Here is a 14,466-nt window from a genome sequence, read left to right on the forward strand (position 1 = left end):
CACCGAAGATAATAAAAAACGAATATCCTTGCCATTTCTATCAAATATTCTTTTTCTGTGATATGTCTGACTTAATTACAAGACATTGTCTCAATAAACAACCAGTACAGGAAATAACAGGAACAAAGAAAAAAGATCAAAAGGTGAAATATGTCATTATTTACTTTCCTTGTAACGTTTTGGAGCAATACTAGATATAATAATATGATTGACATTATTATATACAACGTTACGTTTGAGTCGAGGAATTGACGTACCATATTTAAATAACTGTACATACTTCTATTGTATACTTATATACAATGGAAGTAGAAATCGGATGTTTACTCATAAATATAATAACCTATTAAATTATAACAATCGTTGTCGATTCTCTACTAAAAGACTGCCTCTGATAAAGAGATACCTACAAATTGAAAGAAAAAAAAAATATTATTATTACTTACAATCCACGTCTTATGATCGATATCCAAACAAGTACCTCCCATTGATTTTGTTTCTTTTTTTATAATATAGGTGTAGCAGACGAGCATGCAGTCCACCTGATGGTAAGTGGTTATTGCCACCCATGGACATTTGTAATCAACCCCAGATAGGATTAGATATTCCTACCTCAGGTCGGCCACATATGCGCCGCTACCCCTGAGGACTAAGCTGAAACGCCTCGGAAAAGTCTGTCTCCCTTACCACACACTTCAAACCGGAACACAGCAGCGCCTAACACTGCTGTTATTAAGTAGATATAGGTGTGGCGGTGGTGCCGCCGGAGTCGAACCACAAAGGGTTCTACCACCTTCAATCACTTCATCTTCATCACTTTCTGATGACTAAGTTATAATGCATCATGTACATTTCAAATCAGTAGCTCTTAATAATCTTTAACTCTAATGTAAAAGTCTTTATGATGATGTAATATTATGAACTATTTCCACCGTAGCACCGGTAATTCAGAAAATATCTCGTACATTCAGACAAACAATAGCTGTTGTAACACTTACTTCTTTTATCAAAGCGCGCTCGAGATTATCTCTGAGAGCTAAGTTTCAAGTTAAAGACAATGTTTCTCATATTTTAGAATTTACAACTTCATTTTAGTTTGTTGTGTACCGATGCCACTCTGAAGAGCATGTCAAATGGAGAACCCGTTATTGGCAGGTTTGAACTCAAGTTAAATAGAGAAGAATTTTCAGAATGCAAATGCGTTGGTTTTAACAATTGTTAAGGGAAGCCAAATTTGTGCCCAAATTGTTCAAAACCCGTGAATGAAAAAGTATTTTTCATGTACTAGACACAGATATACTATTATTGAGGCCAATGTTGGTCATTGCACAAGCCGTTAGCTGTATGGGGCTTGAGAAATAAATAGTCGATGGATAAATGGAAAATGGAAGATAAATGGAAGAAACATGTTCGGAGGAGGCCAAGAGCAAACTTTTTCAATGAGAATTAGTTTTCATAAGGTCTCATTGTCTCAATGCACGGGCAAGGTGCAAAGAAATTTTACCTTAAAAATTAAAAAATTCAATATTAAGACATAAAAATACTAAACTTTAATTTCAAATAAAATTGTCCACTTGACGGACAGAATCCATGTTTTCTCAAAAGGCTTTATTATTTATTTATGTAATGCCGAATCCCAACAAGTATAAGCTATTGCAAATCAAATAGTATAATCAAAGGGATTCTTTGAGACTTCATTTTGTCAAAAGTCTTGCGTAGTTCAGTGAGCGTGAAAAGTTTTGCTTAAAGTTTTCATACGACCCCTTTAAATAGAATTAAAATAGCATATTTCAACAGCTTCGTCTGTTTCCAACCTTGTTACGAGAATTTGTTTCTATTCAAGGTATCCCTTACCAAGTGCGTCATTGTCTTGTGCAAGACTTTTGCTTTGCATTTCTTTAGTTGGTACAAACTTACAAACTCCTATTGTTTGACCAAAAATAAAGTGGTTTTGTGTTATTACCTTATATAATTAAAATTAATAAAAATATCTATAAGAACATAAAAATAAAAAATAAAAACTAATGTATATTTGGAGGTGCGTCTGTGAGCGTCCATGTTTGTATGCATATGTATGTGATTGTAAGTGTTAAATTCTGACCTTTGAAACAGCTTCTGAGTTTCAACAATGTAAAATCTAATTTTATAACAAAGACATATTATAATACCAACAAATGAATTTTGTTTAAATTGTAGACATTGTTGCGAAGTACACAACACATAAAAATATTTTCACATATTACCATTGTTACATTGAAAACAAACACAAAAGGGCAAATCGACCATGAAAGACAAAGATAAAGTAAGGTTTCCAATCCAACAATTGATTGATAAAGGACAACCTGAAACTCAATGCCTGAAACTGGAGCAAAAAAGATAAAAGGAATGACAGATCCTCATGAGAGGGATCGTTTGGACATTGAATATTTTATAGAATTGATCTAAATAGGGAACTTGAGCAGAATGTCAGTTATAATTATTGAGTGAGTGCTGCCTGCGGATGAAACTTTTTAGCTGATTTTTGAGGGTGGTTCGAATTTTGATCGCACTACCACCATACCGATTCCTGCCTAGTAATAAGTGTTAAGCGTTGCTGTGTTTCGGTTTTAAGGGTAAGAGATACTTACTTGTCTGAGGTGTTCTAACTTAGTTCTTAAGATTACGCACGAATTTGCTGCAACCTCAGTTAGGAATCAAATCTAGGGTTAGGTGAGACCCTCAATGTCCCTGTAGTTCCGGGACTAGAATAGGGCTACGGTATCCCCTGCCTGTCGTAAGAGGCGACTAAAAGGGGGCTTCCGGGGTTGCCGACGGCAAGAGTGGGAGCTCAAACCGTCTGTAGAGAAACCCCGAGAAGGACGGCGGCATGTGTGGTCGCACGCCGTCGTAAACACCAGATGTGAGGGAGGAGCGTAAAGTGCTCCCCCAGGGCAGAGCCCGACCGGGGCATCGCGCTCGGAGGACTCCGGTTGGAGATCCCGGAGTTCTCCACCAAGCGCCGAGGATGGCCACCGGGGGGGTTTTAGTGCGGTAAAAATCCCACATAACCCGGCGTCGCTCCCACGTCGTCGGGTACCTTTTGAAGGTTTCCCCCTCGAAAACAAAAAAAAAAGGTGAGACCCTCAAAAGAGTCTTCATTTACTTTAAAAAAACTTCAAAGAACTGTGAATTATTCGCAGTTGGCTTGCGCGGTGTGCTATGACCTAAACCCGTCTCAATTTGAAAGGAAATCCGTGCCCAGAAATGGCACGACAATGGGTTGACACCGACACATAGCCATATAAAGCGCACCATAACATACTGTAGCGACTTCCCGCTACTCGTAAAGAGATGGCGCTGCTGAATCACGCTATAGAAGTTTTTTAAACATCTTATATACATATACAAGCTCCGAACAGAGACTGACGGAGCACGGCCGCTCCCCGGGCATGATCACATAGCCCAGCGGGAGATCTCCCTTTGTCAAAATACAATATATTATCATAATCCTTTTTGGTATTAAAGTTCAAAGTACGTATTTAGCACACAGTCGACTGCCTCGGTTGTGATATCGGATCGCGCCGCACACTACATTTAGCAATTGTTCCGCGTTCCGGCGGGATGTTCCGGGGCCGGCTATGCAAATTGTTTTTCAATTTTGCTTACCCTTTTCCAAACTTCAGGGTAAAAATAACTAAAATTGTCGATTTCTTTGTAAACAGTATCGGAAATTCTTATTTATAGATAGAGTGGTACATGACTAATTATTTTTCCCAAGTTCTCAGTATATTCTGTTCTTGTTTCTTTTTAAACGGCTACCTTATATTTATGAGTAAAGTATATTATTTGTGCCCATTATACGTATTATTATTAATAAGTATTTTTAATTGTAGAACTCCATAGAGAAGTATATGTTGAAAATTTGTGACCGTAAATTTTTAGGTAATAGGTATGAAAATACTTTTCAGTTTTAAAACGAAGAAGATGGCATCAAATGATAATTAATTAAATGACAGATAGTCATCATGTTCACATCAATTAGTTTATTGTGTGAAAACGCTTCACTGAATTTAGGTTAAGTTTATATATTTTTTTGTCTAAGAATATATTCGTTTTGGACTCTCTGACAAAAATCTTGAAAACGAGGGATCGATATTTGCTTAAAAATGTATAAACTGTGAACATTTCACATTCATGATTTAAATTATTAATATATTTCGTATTAATCGCGATAAGAGGAGTTATTACTGACTTAAGTTATTTATGACCATAATTAAAACTGAAATTTATTTAACGATGCTTAAATGATGTACTTATTATGTAAAATTATCATACCTCAATGTTTTTGTGCATGATTGCATCCCGAACTTTTTGGGTACATAAAGTTTATCTTTCAGTGCTAGTGGTACAATTTCAAGTCACAGTCCCAGCCGTCAGGTATCGAGTTTAGTTAGGTGTCGAGTTTTATTTTTGTTTATATATTAACTTTGCCGCAATATATGTGCGCCCGGAGGGTAAGACGTCCCAGCGATAGATACAGAGACTGACGGAGCACGGCCGCTCCCCGGGCATGATCACATAGCCCAGCGGGAGATCTCCCTTTGTCAAAATACAATATATTATCATAATCCTTTTTGGTATTAAAGTTCAAAGTACGTATTTAGCACACAGTCGACTGCCTCGGTTGTGATATCGGATCGCGCCGCACACTACATTTAGCAATTGTTCCGCGTTCCGGCGGGATGTTCCGGGGCCGGCTATGCAAATTGTTTTTCAATTTTGCTTACCCTTTTCCAAACTTCAGGGTAAAAATAACTAAAATTGTCGATTTCTTTGTAAACAGTATCGGAAATTCTTATTTATAGATAGAGTGGTACATGACTAATTATTTTTCCCAAGTTCTCAGTATATTCTGTTCTTGTTTCTTTTTAAACGGCTACCTTATATTTATGAGTAAAGTATATTATTTGTGCCCATTATACGTATTATTATTAATAAGTATTTTTAATTGTAGAACTCCATAGAGAAGTATATGTTGAAAATTTGTGACCGTAAATTTTTAGGTAATAGGTATGAAAATACTTTTCAGTTTTAAAACGAAGAAGATGGCATCAAATGATAATTAATTAAATGACAGATAGTCATCATGTTCACATCAATTAGTTTATTGTGTGAAAACGCTTCACTGAATTTAGGTTAAGTTTATATATTTTTTTGTCTAAGAATATATTCGTTTTGGACTCTCTGACAAAAATCTTGAAAACGAGGGATCGATATTTGCTTAAAAATGTATAAACTGTGAACATTTCACATTCATGATTTAAATTATTAATATATTTCGTATTAATCGCGATAAGAGGAGTTATTACTGACTTAAGTTATTTATGACCATAATTAAAACTGAAATTTATTTAACGATGCTTAAATGATGTACTTATTATGTAAAATTATCATACCTCAATGTTTTTGTGCATGATTGCATCCCGAACTTTTTGGGTACATAAAGTTTATCTTTCAGTGCTAGTGGTACAATTTCAAGTCACAGTCCCAGCCGTCAGGTATCGAGTTTAGTTAGGTGTCGAGTTTTATTTTTGTTTATATATTAACTTTTATCCACATTAAATAAATGCAAATGAAATTTATCAATTGTGAGACAACATTGATTATACTACTGGGCAAGTGTTTCTTCTCAGAATGAGAAGGATTAGGCCATAGTCCACCGCGCTGGCCACTTGCGTATTGGTAGACTTCACATACCTTTGTGATTTTTTTTATTTTATATCTCTCTGGTATGCAGGTTTCCTCACTATGTTTTGCTTCACCATTTAAGCAAGTCATAAGAATTACTAATCCGAATATAACTTTGAAAAATCAAAGGTGCGTGCTTGGGATTTGAACCTGGGACCCCTCGATCGAGAGATCGAGTTTCTTAAGCACTAGGCCATCAGTGCTTTTTCGTGCCATGCGATAATACAATCGATTAATTGTAAAATTTTCAGAAAATATATAAAATGAAAGCTCGGCGGCAAAACGTGTGGACAGAGGATAATATTGTAAAATCTCCTTACGTCGACGTCGAAATACCTGATATAACTCTCCCTGAATATATTTGGCGCAATATTGAAAATTGGGTCGACAAAACTGCCATGGTTTGTAAAGTTCATAATAGTTTTTTGTAACATGAAAATATATAAGGTGTAAAATATTGTTGAATTATTAATAAATATTTCTTTGTTTTTGTTTGAAAGAACAAGCAGATATTACACTTTATTATCCAACACTTTATTGTACTAATAACAATTGTAATAAACGGAGTTATTCTGAATTAAACGAAATTATAATAGTTGTTTTTCTAATAACACTTTTTTTCAGGTCTGCGGTATCACGGATAGATCGTATACGTACAGGGAATTGTACGATTACTCACAAAACTTTGCGGCAACATTACGATCGCAGTTGCACATCCAAGATGGTGATGTTGTGGGGCTAATGACGTACAATTCAATAGAGTATCCCATAGCCTTGATGGGCGCTATTCAAGCCGGCGCCATCGTTACTACCTTCAGCCCGGCATTTACGACAAGTACGTATAGATTACATGACTATATATTAGGATAGTTTGTTCTTTTGTAGAATTGAAATAGCAAAGAATTATACAGTCCATCTGATAGTAAGTGGCTACTGCACTATTGCTACTGGGACATCTGTAACCAACCCCTAAATATGAGTCGTAACAAAGCCAACAGGTCGGGCACAAATGCGTTGCTCCGCCTATCTTAGGACGTCTACCTCCCTTGCCACGCAAAACACTGCTGTTATTAGGCCAAAATTAGCGTGGCGTTGGTGCCTCCGGAGTCAAACCACTTAAGGCTCTACCACCTTCAAGGTATACTATAAAAAACTGTCAGATACGATTTACCCAACTTCTCAATTCAGATTTAAATTGTGATCTGTATAATTACAAAAAAAATGACCAAGCAAATACTGAGGCTTCCATTAATGTTTTTAAACCTTATCTTTTTATATTTTATTTATTGAAATATACACATGAGACTACTATATAAATATTTTTGATTATAGACGAAGTGCACAGACAACTGCTACTTGCAAAGCCGAAACTAATGATTGGTTCACTAGAAACAATTGGAGTTATCAAAGAAGCTATTTATTTAACAGAAACTTCAATACCTATTATAATAGCAGATAACTTCGAAGTCGATGCACTGCCTGGGACTCTATCGTTTGCAGACCTTTTTAATAATAATAAGATTGATAAAAATATTTTGAATGAAGTGAGAAGAAAGCCAGAAGATGTAATATTTTTACTTTATTCGAGTGGTACTACTGGTTTGCCAAAAGGAGTGGAACTTACCAATAGAAATCAAGTAGCGAATTTCATACAACAGGAAGCTGAAGGTTTGAAGCATTTTAAGGACACAACAGGTAGGTTTTGTTTTAGTTTTATATTTAAAATTAGAATTCGAAATTCGAAAATATTACCCTCCGCAGTCGGGTAAAAACGAAAAACGCCAAAATGTCTTTGCTTCTGTATTCTTGATGGTGGTAAAACCCTTTGTGGTTCGACACCACCGCCACACCTATTTCAGCCTCATAACAGCAATGTTAAACGCTGCTGTGTTGTATTTTAAAGGGTGTGGTAAGCATCTGTGGCTGACCTCAGGTAGGAATATCTAATCCTATCTGGGATTGATTACCATGATTGTTGGGGGTCGGGTCCATGGGCAGCAGTAGCCATTTGCCACCTGGGACTGCATGCTCGTCTGCTACTCCTATTATAAAAAAACTATGATTTTCAAAATATTTTCAGGTGAATATCAAGATTCGGTTTTGGTAGTCATTCCGCTATATCACTCTTATGGCTTGTCAATTTCCTTGCTCCACAATCTTACGATCGGGGCAAAAATTGTCGTTATTCCTAAATTTCAACGCAAAACATTTTTAAATGCTCTAAAGGATCATAAAATTAGTTTGTTATATTCGGCACCACCTTTATGTAAGTAATTACTTTATTAGTTATTTATATATTTTCAATTTAAAAATTTTTAGTTTTGGTAAAATCCGCCAATGGTAAGTATTAAACCAAATTATTAGTATTTTGTATTTTCCAGTTCAGTTTTTGTGTACCCATCCTGATGTAACGAAAGACCACTTAACTACGTTAGAGAGAATAGTATGTGGAGCTGCACCATTAACAACATCATACATAAAAAACCTCTTATGCAAAGCCCAGGTATCAAAATTTCCTTTACAAGTTATTTTATGGTTATTTTAGATGATACATTACTAATAAATCTTATTGTATAAGTTATTGAATGTTTTACTATTATCTTTATTGATATATACGAGTTACTACAATATTATCATAAAACATAACCAAATCCAAACAATATTTTTACAGCCAAATCTGCAAATCATTCAAGCGTACGGTTTAACAGAAGTATCTCCATTCGCAACCAGTATGGTTCCGGGTTCCCGTGACTACGCTACTATAGGGGTTGCTTTGCCTAATACTGAACTTAGGGTCGTTGACTCTAGCGATCGTAATTTAGGACCAGATGAGGTAAATAAGTGAATAATATCAAGTTTTCTCAATGAAGTCATTTTGAAAAATAAAGATGTAAAGTAACTAAAAGATATGTCTTTTAACGTTAAAAATTAATAATATTCACAATAAGGATATAACGCAATTATGTGGAAGAATATATCACTACCCCTGATTTTTAAGATAGTAGAAAACATACCTTTTAGAAAATTTCTTTATATTTTGGTCTTAAACTAATTTGATGAAATAATAACAAGATATTCTTATATATCTGCAGGTCGGTGAATTACATATCCGGGGTCCTCAAGTAATGAAAGGATACAAAGATAATCCAGAAGCAACGATGAATGCGATTACCGAAGACAAGTGGTTCAGAACCGGTGATTTGGCTACAATTAATAATGATGGTATTGTCACTCTTGTTGGTAGAATGAAAGAGCTTATCAAAGTAAGTTATTAGTATGCATTAAAACAGAGTAAGTTCTCGTAAATATAAATGAGCGATTAATTTATCAAACATATAACTAATAACAGTACGTAATTGGATACCCTTTGGTTTAACAATATTATTAATGATGTAAGTTGTAGTAAACTAGGTATAATTAATTAAAATATCATATTTTAATCAATTGCAGGTAAAGGGATATCAAGTAGCACCTACTGAATTAGAAGATATATTAAAAGAACATCCAGATATCAAAGATGCAGCAGTCGTTGGTATACCAGACGAAAGAAAGGGTGAAGTTCCTAAAGCTTTCGTGGTGCTTAAAGATGGATATAAAACAACTGCTACTAATTTAATTAACTTTGTTAATACAAAAGTTGCAGAGTACAAAATGCTAAAGGAAGTAGAATTTTTAGATGATCTGCCGAAGAATCTTGCTGGAAAGTTGTTAAGACGAGTTCTGTTAGAAAAATATTGTTAAGCGTCTTTAGTGTATGGGAACTTCATATTTTGAATGATATACATTTAAGGTATATTGTATTTGTTATAATGAAAGCACTTTACATTTTTATGTATGTTTTTGTAATTTCGGATTAAATTAATCATAAATTAGGTCCTAAAGTTTAAGATTAAACAAATTAAAATCACACATATTATATTGGCGTTTGTCTTAGTTCGTTTATGTATTTAATCATTTGGATTCTTAAGTTGTAACTGTTAATAGCCTGAAATAATATTTCAACACGTGATTCTATTTAATAAATACCAAGATGTTTTATAGAGCAATTACTTCTGATTACAATAGGCATTTATAACTTACCTCAATCTTAGAAAACTAGTACTGCGTACCTTTATAGTTACTTGAATAAATAGAAGAAGTAGTTCATCAGAACATAAGTATCATACGCGCGTTTCCAAAAGTTTGGAAAAGGGTAAGCAAAATTCAAAAACAATTTGCATAGCCGGCCCCGGAAGATCCCGCCGGAACGCGGAACAATTGCTAAATGTAGTGTGCGGCGCGATCCGATATCACAACCGAGGCAGTCGACTGTGCGCTAAATACGTACTTTGAACTTTAATACCCAAAAGGATTATGGTAATATTTTATATAGGATACATACATACAGTAATATTATAAGCTCTGCTTAGAAGTAAGTGTTTAACATGACATTACAGTGTTCCATTTTCAATTCCATTGTTCCATTTTAATTTAAAAGTACTAAATCTGTTCCATACTGTCATATTTCTACTTAATTATCACTATGAATAAAATATTCACTATAAATTCGGGAGTATGTTTGTTGATTTATACTGATTTAATGTAATATTACTTAATGAAACAATAATCAAAACTGTCATAGAAAGGCTAAAAGCAATCATATCTACAGTAGAGTACAATTTAATACATAAACATCTTTAATATATGTTTAATGTGTGCATCGAAGACTACCGACTTATAAAATAGTTACGTAAATATTAGGCATTTATCGCCCGTACGTAACGCCCCAGGCGCGGTGTCCCTGTAGTTCCGGGACCAGAATAGGGCTACGGTATCCCCTGCCTGTCGTAAGAGGCGACTAAAAGGGGCTTTCGGGGTTACGGGCGGCAAGAGTGGGAGCTCGAACCGCCCGGCTAGCGACCCCGGGAAGGACGACGGTATGTGTGGTCGCATTCCGTCGTATACACCAGACGGTGTGGTGACACAAAGTCACCTGGGCGGTGCCCGACGGGGCAGTGCGCTGAGAGGACTCCGGTCGCGTTCCTTTGGAGATCCCGGAGTCCTCTACGCAGCGCCGAGGACGGCCACCGGGGGGGTTTTAGTGCGGTAAAAGTCCCACATAACCCCGTGTCGCTCCCACGGCACCGGGTACCTTTTGAAGGTTTCCCCCTCGAAAAGAAAAAAAAAAAAAAAAAAAAAAAAAAGGCATTTATCGCCAAAATTTATTATACAAAAGTTTTTTTTTAATTTACGAATAATTAAATTCCTTTCTATGAAGTGCGTTATGAAATATGAATAAAAACCCAACTATTAGTTAAAAATATAATTTATAAACGGGCCTATTACATTCCAGTAACCAACTAAAGATAAAATAATTCAAGTCTTTTTATCTTTTTTGATATTTTTTAAAATCCGAAATATTTATTATTATCTAAGCTATTTTGATAGAATATGGGTGGATTCCCAGTATTTGAACTAAATGCGCTGGTATTTGATTTTATACTGCGTAAATCATGAATAGCAGAAATAAAATATTTTCACCGTAATAGCCAGCGGAGTAAGTAAGTAAGTGTTTCACAATTGGCTGATAAACCTGTTTTTTATCTGGACAACAATAACTATGATAATAAGTAAGCGGTTTAATTTTTCATTCTTTATGAAGAGGCAACTGACACCGCCGTACTTTCTTCTTAACAGCAGCCTTAAAAGCAGTGTCATGTGCTGTATTCAAGTTAGGAGAATGTGACAAGACAGATAATAAATTTATGATGCTGATGATGAAGATAAATTTCAACCCTCTTTGAGGTTAACTATAGATGTCTATGGATATCAGTAACAGCTTATCTTCAAGCAGATTTCACGCTCGCTGGCGACTTTAGTAAACAAAATTCCACGGCCTACTCCATCCGGCCTTCCATCCGACATATATTTTTGTGGGACATACCCACAAAAATATATGTCGGATGGAACCACTAATACATCATGGGCTATTAATATCTCTCGTTCCATAATATACCATAAGTGTATATTTAAAAAAAATCCGCAGGTATGCGACGTCACGAATCATTCCTACATACCGTAAATTGCACGAATGCTTCAGAAATTTTCGGAAACGTTACGCACACATCCCAAATCAAAGGTGACGTGATAAGGTTAACGATGTGCAACTAGAGTTTTTGTTCTTTGGAAGTACTCTATAACTCTTCCGCAATTTAGACGAATTGAACGTCAACTCATATGTTGCAATTCGTGAAGCATTTTGGGCTACACAACGTGCCGTAAAATGAGACATACGCTCAAGAAACATTGCCCTCTGCAGTCGAGTAAAAAGTCCCTGTCTGATTACTAAAATATTTTTATATTTTTTATTCATCTTTTCAGGTAATAAAAAGTGACAAAAATATGTTTTTACAGAAACTACACATGAGAATGCATTCAATAAAAACATAACCCTTCCTTGGCGGTCGGGTAAAAATGTTACTTGACTATTTAACTTCATTAGAATAAGAATACTGTGCCAGCATATTGGCATATATGTAAAAGCACAAAAACTGAAGGATAATTTTTAGATGATTATTCTGTCAAAGATTTTCAAGAGAAAAAAAAATCATCATTAATTAGATTTGTGTCTCCCATTAATGTCCGGGTCTTCATCAAATGCTAGGATCAACTAGAATTCTTCTATCAAGGCAATGTGGCCAAGTACTTTACATTTTATGTATCCAAATATTCAACAAACATTTGAACAAACAACCGCCTTTGTATACTACTCGTTTATTTAATATCCTAAATTGGCGTACAAAAAGACAATGTTTGCTATTTCTACGAAAGTACGTCATGTAATAGGGACTCGTACTTGGCCAATTAATTATAACAGATCCTATATGTCAAATGTCTCTCTGATCTCTCAGAGACAATTATTTATATTACATCCTATACAGGTATGTAAATATTCTATTACATGTAATAAGAACCCTTGTACTATAAATAACCTTTTTATCGCCGTTATCAGTTCTAGGTTACATTAAAGGTTCTGGTTCCTTGAATATTCAGTTATTTTAATATTCCAGATGTAACTTGTTTCAATAAATAATGTAAAATAAAGTCGCTACTTTATTTTACATTATTTATTGAAACAACAGAAATAAAAAAAAATTATTTCCCTTCTTTTCGTTTTCTGTTCTGTTGTGTTTTGTTCTTAACGTGTTTGCGAGAAACATGCACAAAAACAACCAACCAACTTAAAGCAACCATAGTCTGTAAAATAAAAATTAAAGTTGTTATAACAAGAAATACTAAAAATAAAAAAGCAAGAAATACTGAGGAATTTCATACGACATATCGGTATTTTTAGATTACTAATAATAACTTTCACTTATTGAATCGTAAAAGACACACTTTAAATTGTCACAATGAATGTATACTCTTATATAGCTACTTATATATATATATACTATATTATGTATTATATACTATATTATATACTACTTATATTATACTCTTATATGTGGTAATAAATACGAAATATACCATTTTTTTAGTTTATTGTTTAATTTATTACTTTCCTTACTTTAAATTTCATGTATATAACTTGCTCTTTGTACAAATATATAAAACAACCCACTATCGTAAAAAAATGTTTAGTGTTAATATTTCATGATAGTACGGAACCGTCCATGCGCGTGTTCGACTCGGAATTGGCTAATTCTATTTTAAACGTTTCACGTTTTGACTCGAAACGTACCGTGGCCGTGTTAAGATAGTTTTGTAAACCTGATATGCTTGTTTATCATAAACTAGTCTATCATTATTTACATATTTGCCACAGTAAGTAAATAATATGCGAAATATTCATTGAGATAGGAGCTTTGAAAATGTAAATAATAATACTTTGTATGTATTATTTAATGGTCTTCACCTACATACATATCAATATGGCCACATTTATAATAATTTCAATTATACATTCCTGATTAATTGAATTATTATGAAAGTTGTATTTTTATATTGTGTTTACTTATGTTCGAAAAATTCGCATTTGTATCCTGCGTCTGATACAACTTTTCTTCATAAAATTGTTGACATTCAAGAACAGTTTTGTATGACCCGATTTCGAAAATACAATTTGAGACATACTTAATAATTGACAACAAATAGCTCAACTGCTTAGCTGATAATCGCTTATTCTTGTTGATATGCTACCTAATAGTTATTGAGAAGGTGTTTTGAAGGTGGTAGAACCCTTTGTGGTTCGACTCCGGTGGCACCACCGCCACACCTATTTCTGCCTAATAACAGCAGTGTTAGGCGCTGCTGTGTTCCGTTTTGAAGTGTAAGGGAGACATACTTTTCCGAGTCGTTCCATCTTAGTCCTCAGGGATAGCGGCGCATCTCTGGCCGACCTCAGGTAGGAATATCTAATTCTATCTGGGGCTGACGACAGATGTCCATGGGCGGCAGCAGCCACGTACCATCAGGTGGACTGCATGCTCGTCTGCTACTCCTATATTATAAAAAAAAATAGGAATCTAACTTTAAGCTCCGGCATCAGAAGCTATAATTGAAATGGTATATATACACTTTGCAATAAATGCACTTGTGTATTCCAGTAGGTACCAAATTGATTTAATGTGAATATTTTTTAACCTTAGTCATTAGAATAAATTACAGTTTGAAGAAGGTATTACAAGTTGATTAATTGAGAATTAGCTAACAAAAAACCAAAGTCGTTTCCTTTCAAATTAGTACGTTAGAAGGAAA

The 14,466-nt window shown here is 34.7% G+C and overlaps 1 protein-coding gene across 2 annotated transcripts; it reads left to right on the plus strand.

Moving 5' to 3' along the window:
* The first annotated feature begins 5,517 nt into the window (after positions 1-5,517).
* On the plus strand, positions 5,518-9,634 carry LOC140743331 (uncharacterized). Of its 2 annotated transcripts, XM_073074504.1 has the most exons (9): positions 5,518-5,554; positions 5,979-6,128; positions 6,352-6,562; positions 7,060-7,422; positions 7,808-7,993; positions 8,109-8,230; positions 8,399-8,560; positions 8,820-8,990; positions 9,178-9,634. In XM_073074504.1, exons 2-9 carry the CDS (start codon positions 5,991-5,993, stop codon positions 9,466-9,468), a joined length of 1,644 nt encoding a protein of 547 aa, XP_072930605.1. In that variant the 5' UTR covers positions 5,518-5,554; positions 5,979-5,990; the 3' UTR covers positions 9,469-9,634. The 2 variants fall into 2 exon arrangements, with proteins under 2 accessions (XP_072930605.1, XP_072930612.1); XM_073074511.1 differs by lacking the exon at positions 7,808-7,993.
* The last annotated feature ends 4,832 nt before the right edge of the window (positions 9,635-14,466 follow it).

Source organism: Epargyreus clarus, unplaced genomic scaffold (assembly GCF_041222505.1).
Source record: "Epargyreus clarus isolate Ecla_fem2 unplaced genomic scaffold, WU_Ecla_fem_2.2 ptg000001l, whole genome shotgun sequence".
In the NCBI taxonomy this organism is placed as follows: Eukaryota; Metazoa; Arthropoda; class Insecta; order Lepidoptera; family Hesperiidae; genus Epargyreus; species Epargyreus clarus.

What these genes read in the sequence shown, in the direction of transcription:
- LOC140743331 (XM_073074504.1), top strand. Translation starts at nt 5,991, where the DNA reads ATGAAAGCTCGGCGGCAAAACGTGTGGACAGAGGATAATATTGTAAAA. An exon ending in GCATTTTAAGGACACAACAG is followed by an intron (nt 7,423 to 7,807) that starts GTAGGTTTTGTT and finishes AAATATTTTCAG; the next exon opens with GTGAATATCAAGATTCGGTT. An exon ending in ACCTCTTATGCAAAGCCCAG is followed by an intron (nt 8,231 to 8,398) that starts GTATCAAAATTT and finishes ATATTTTTACAG; the next exon opens with CCAAATCTGCAAATCATTCA.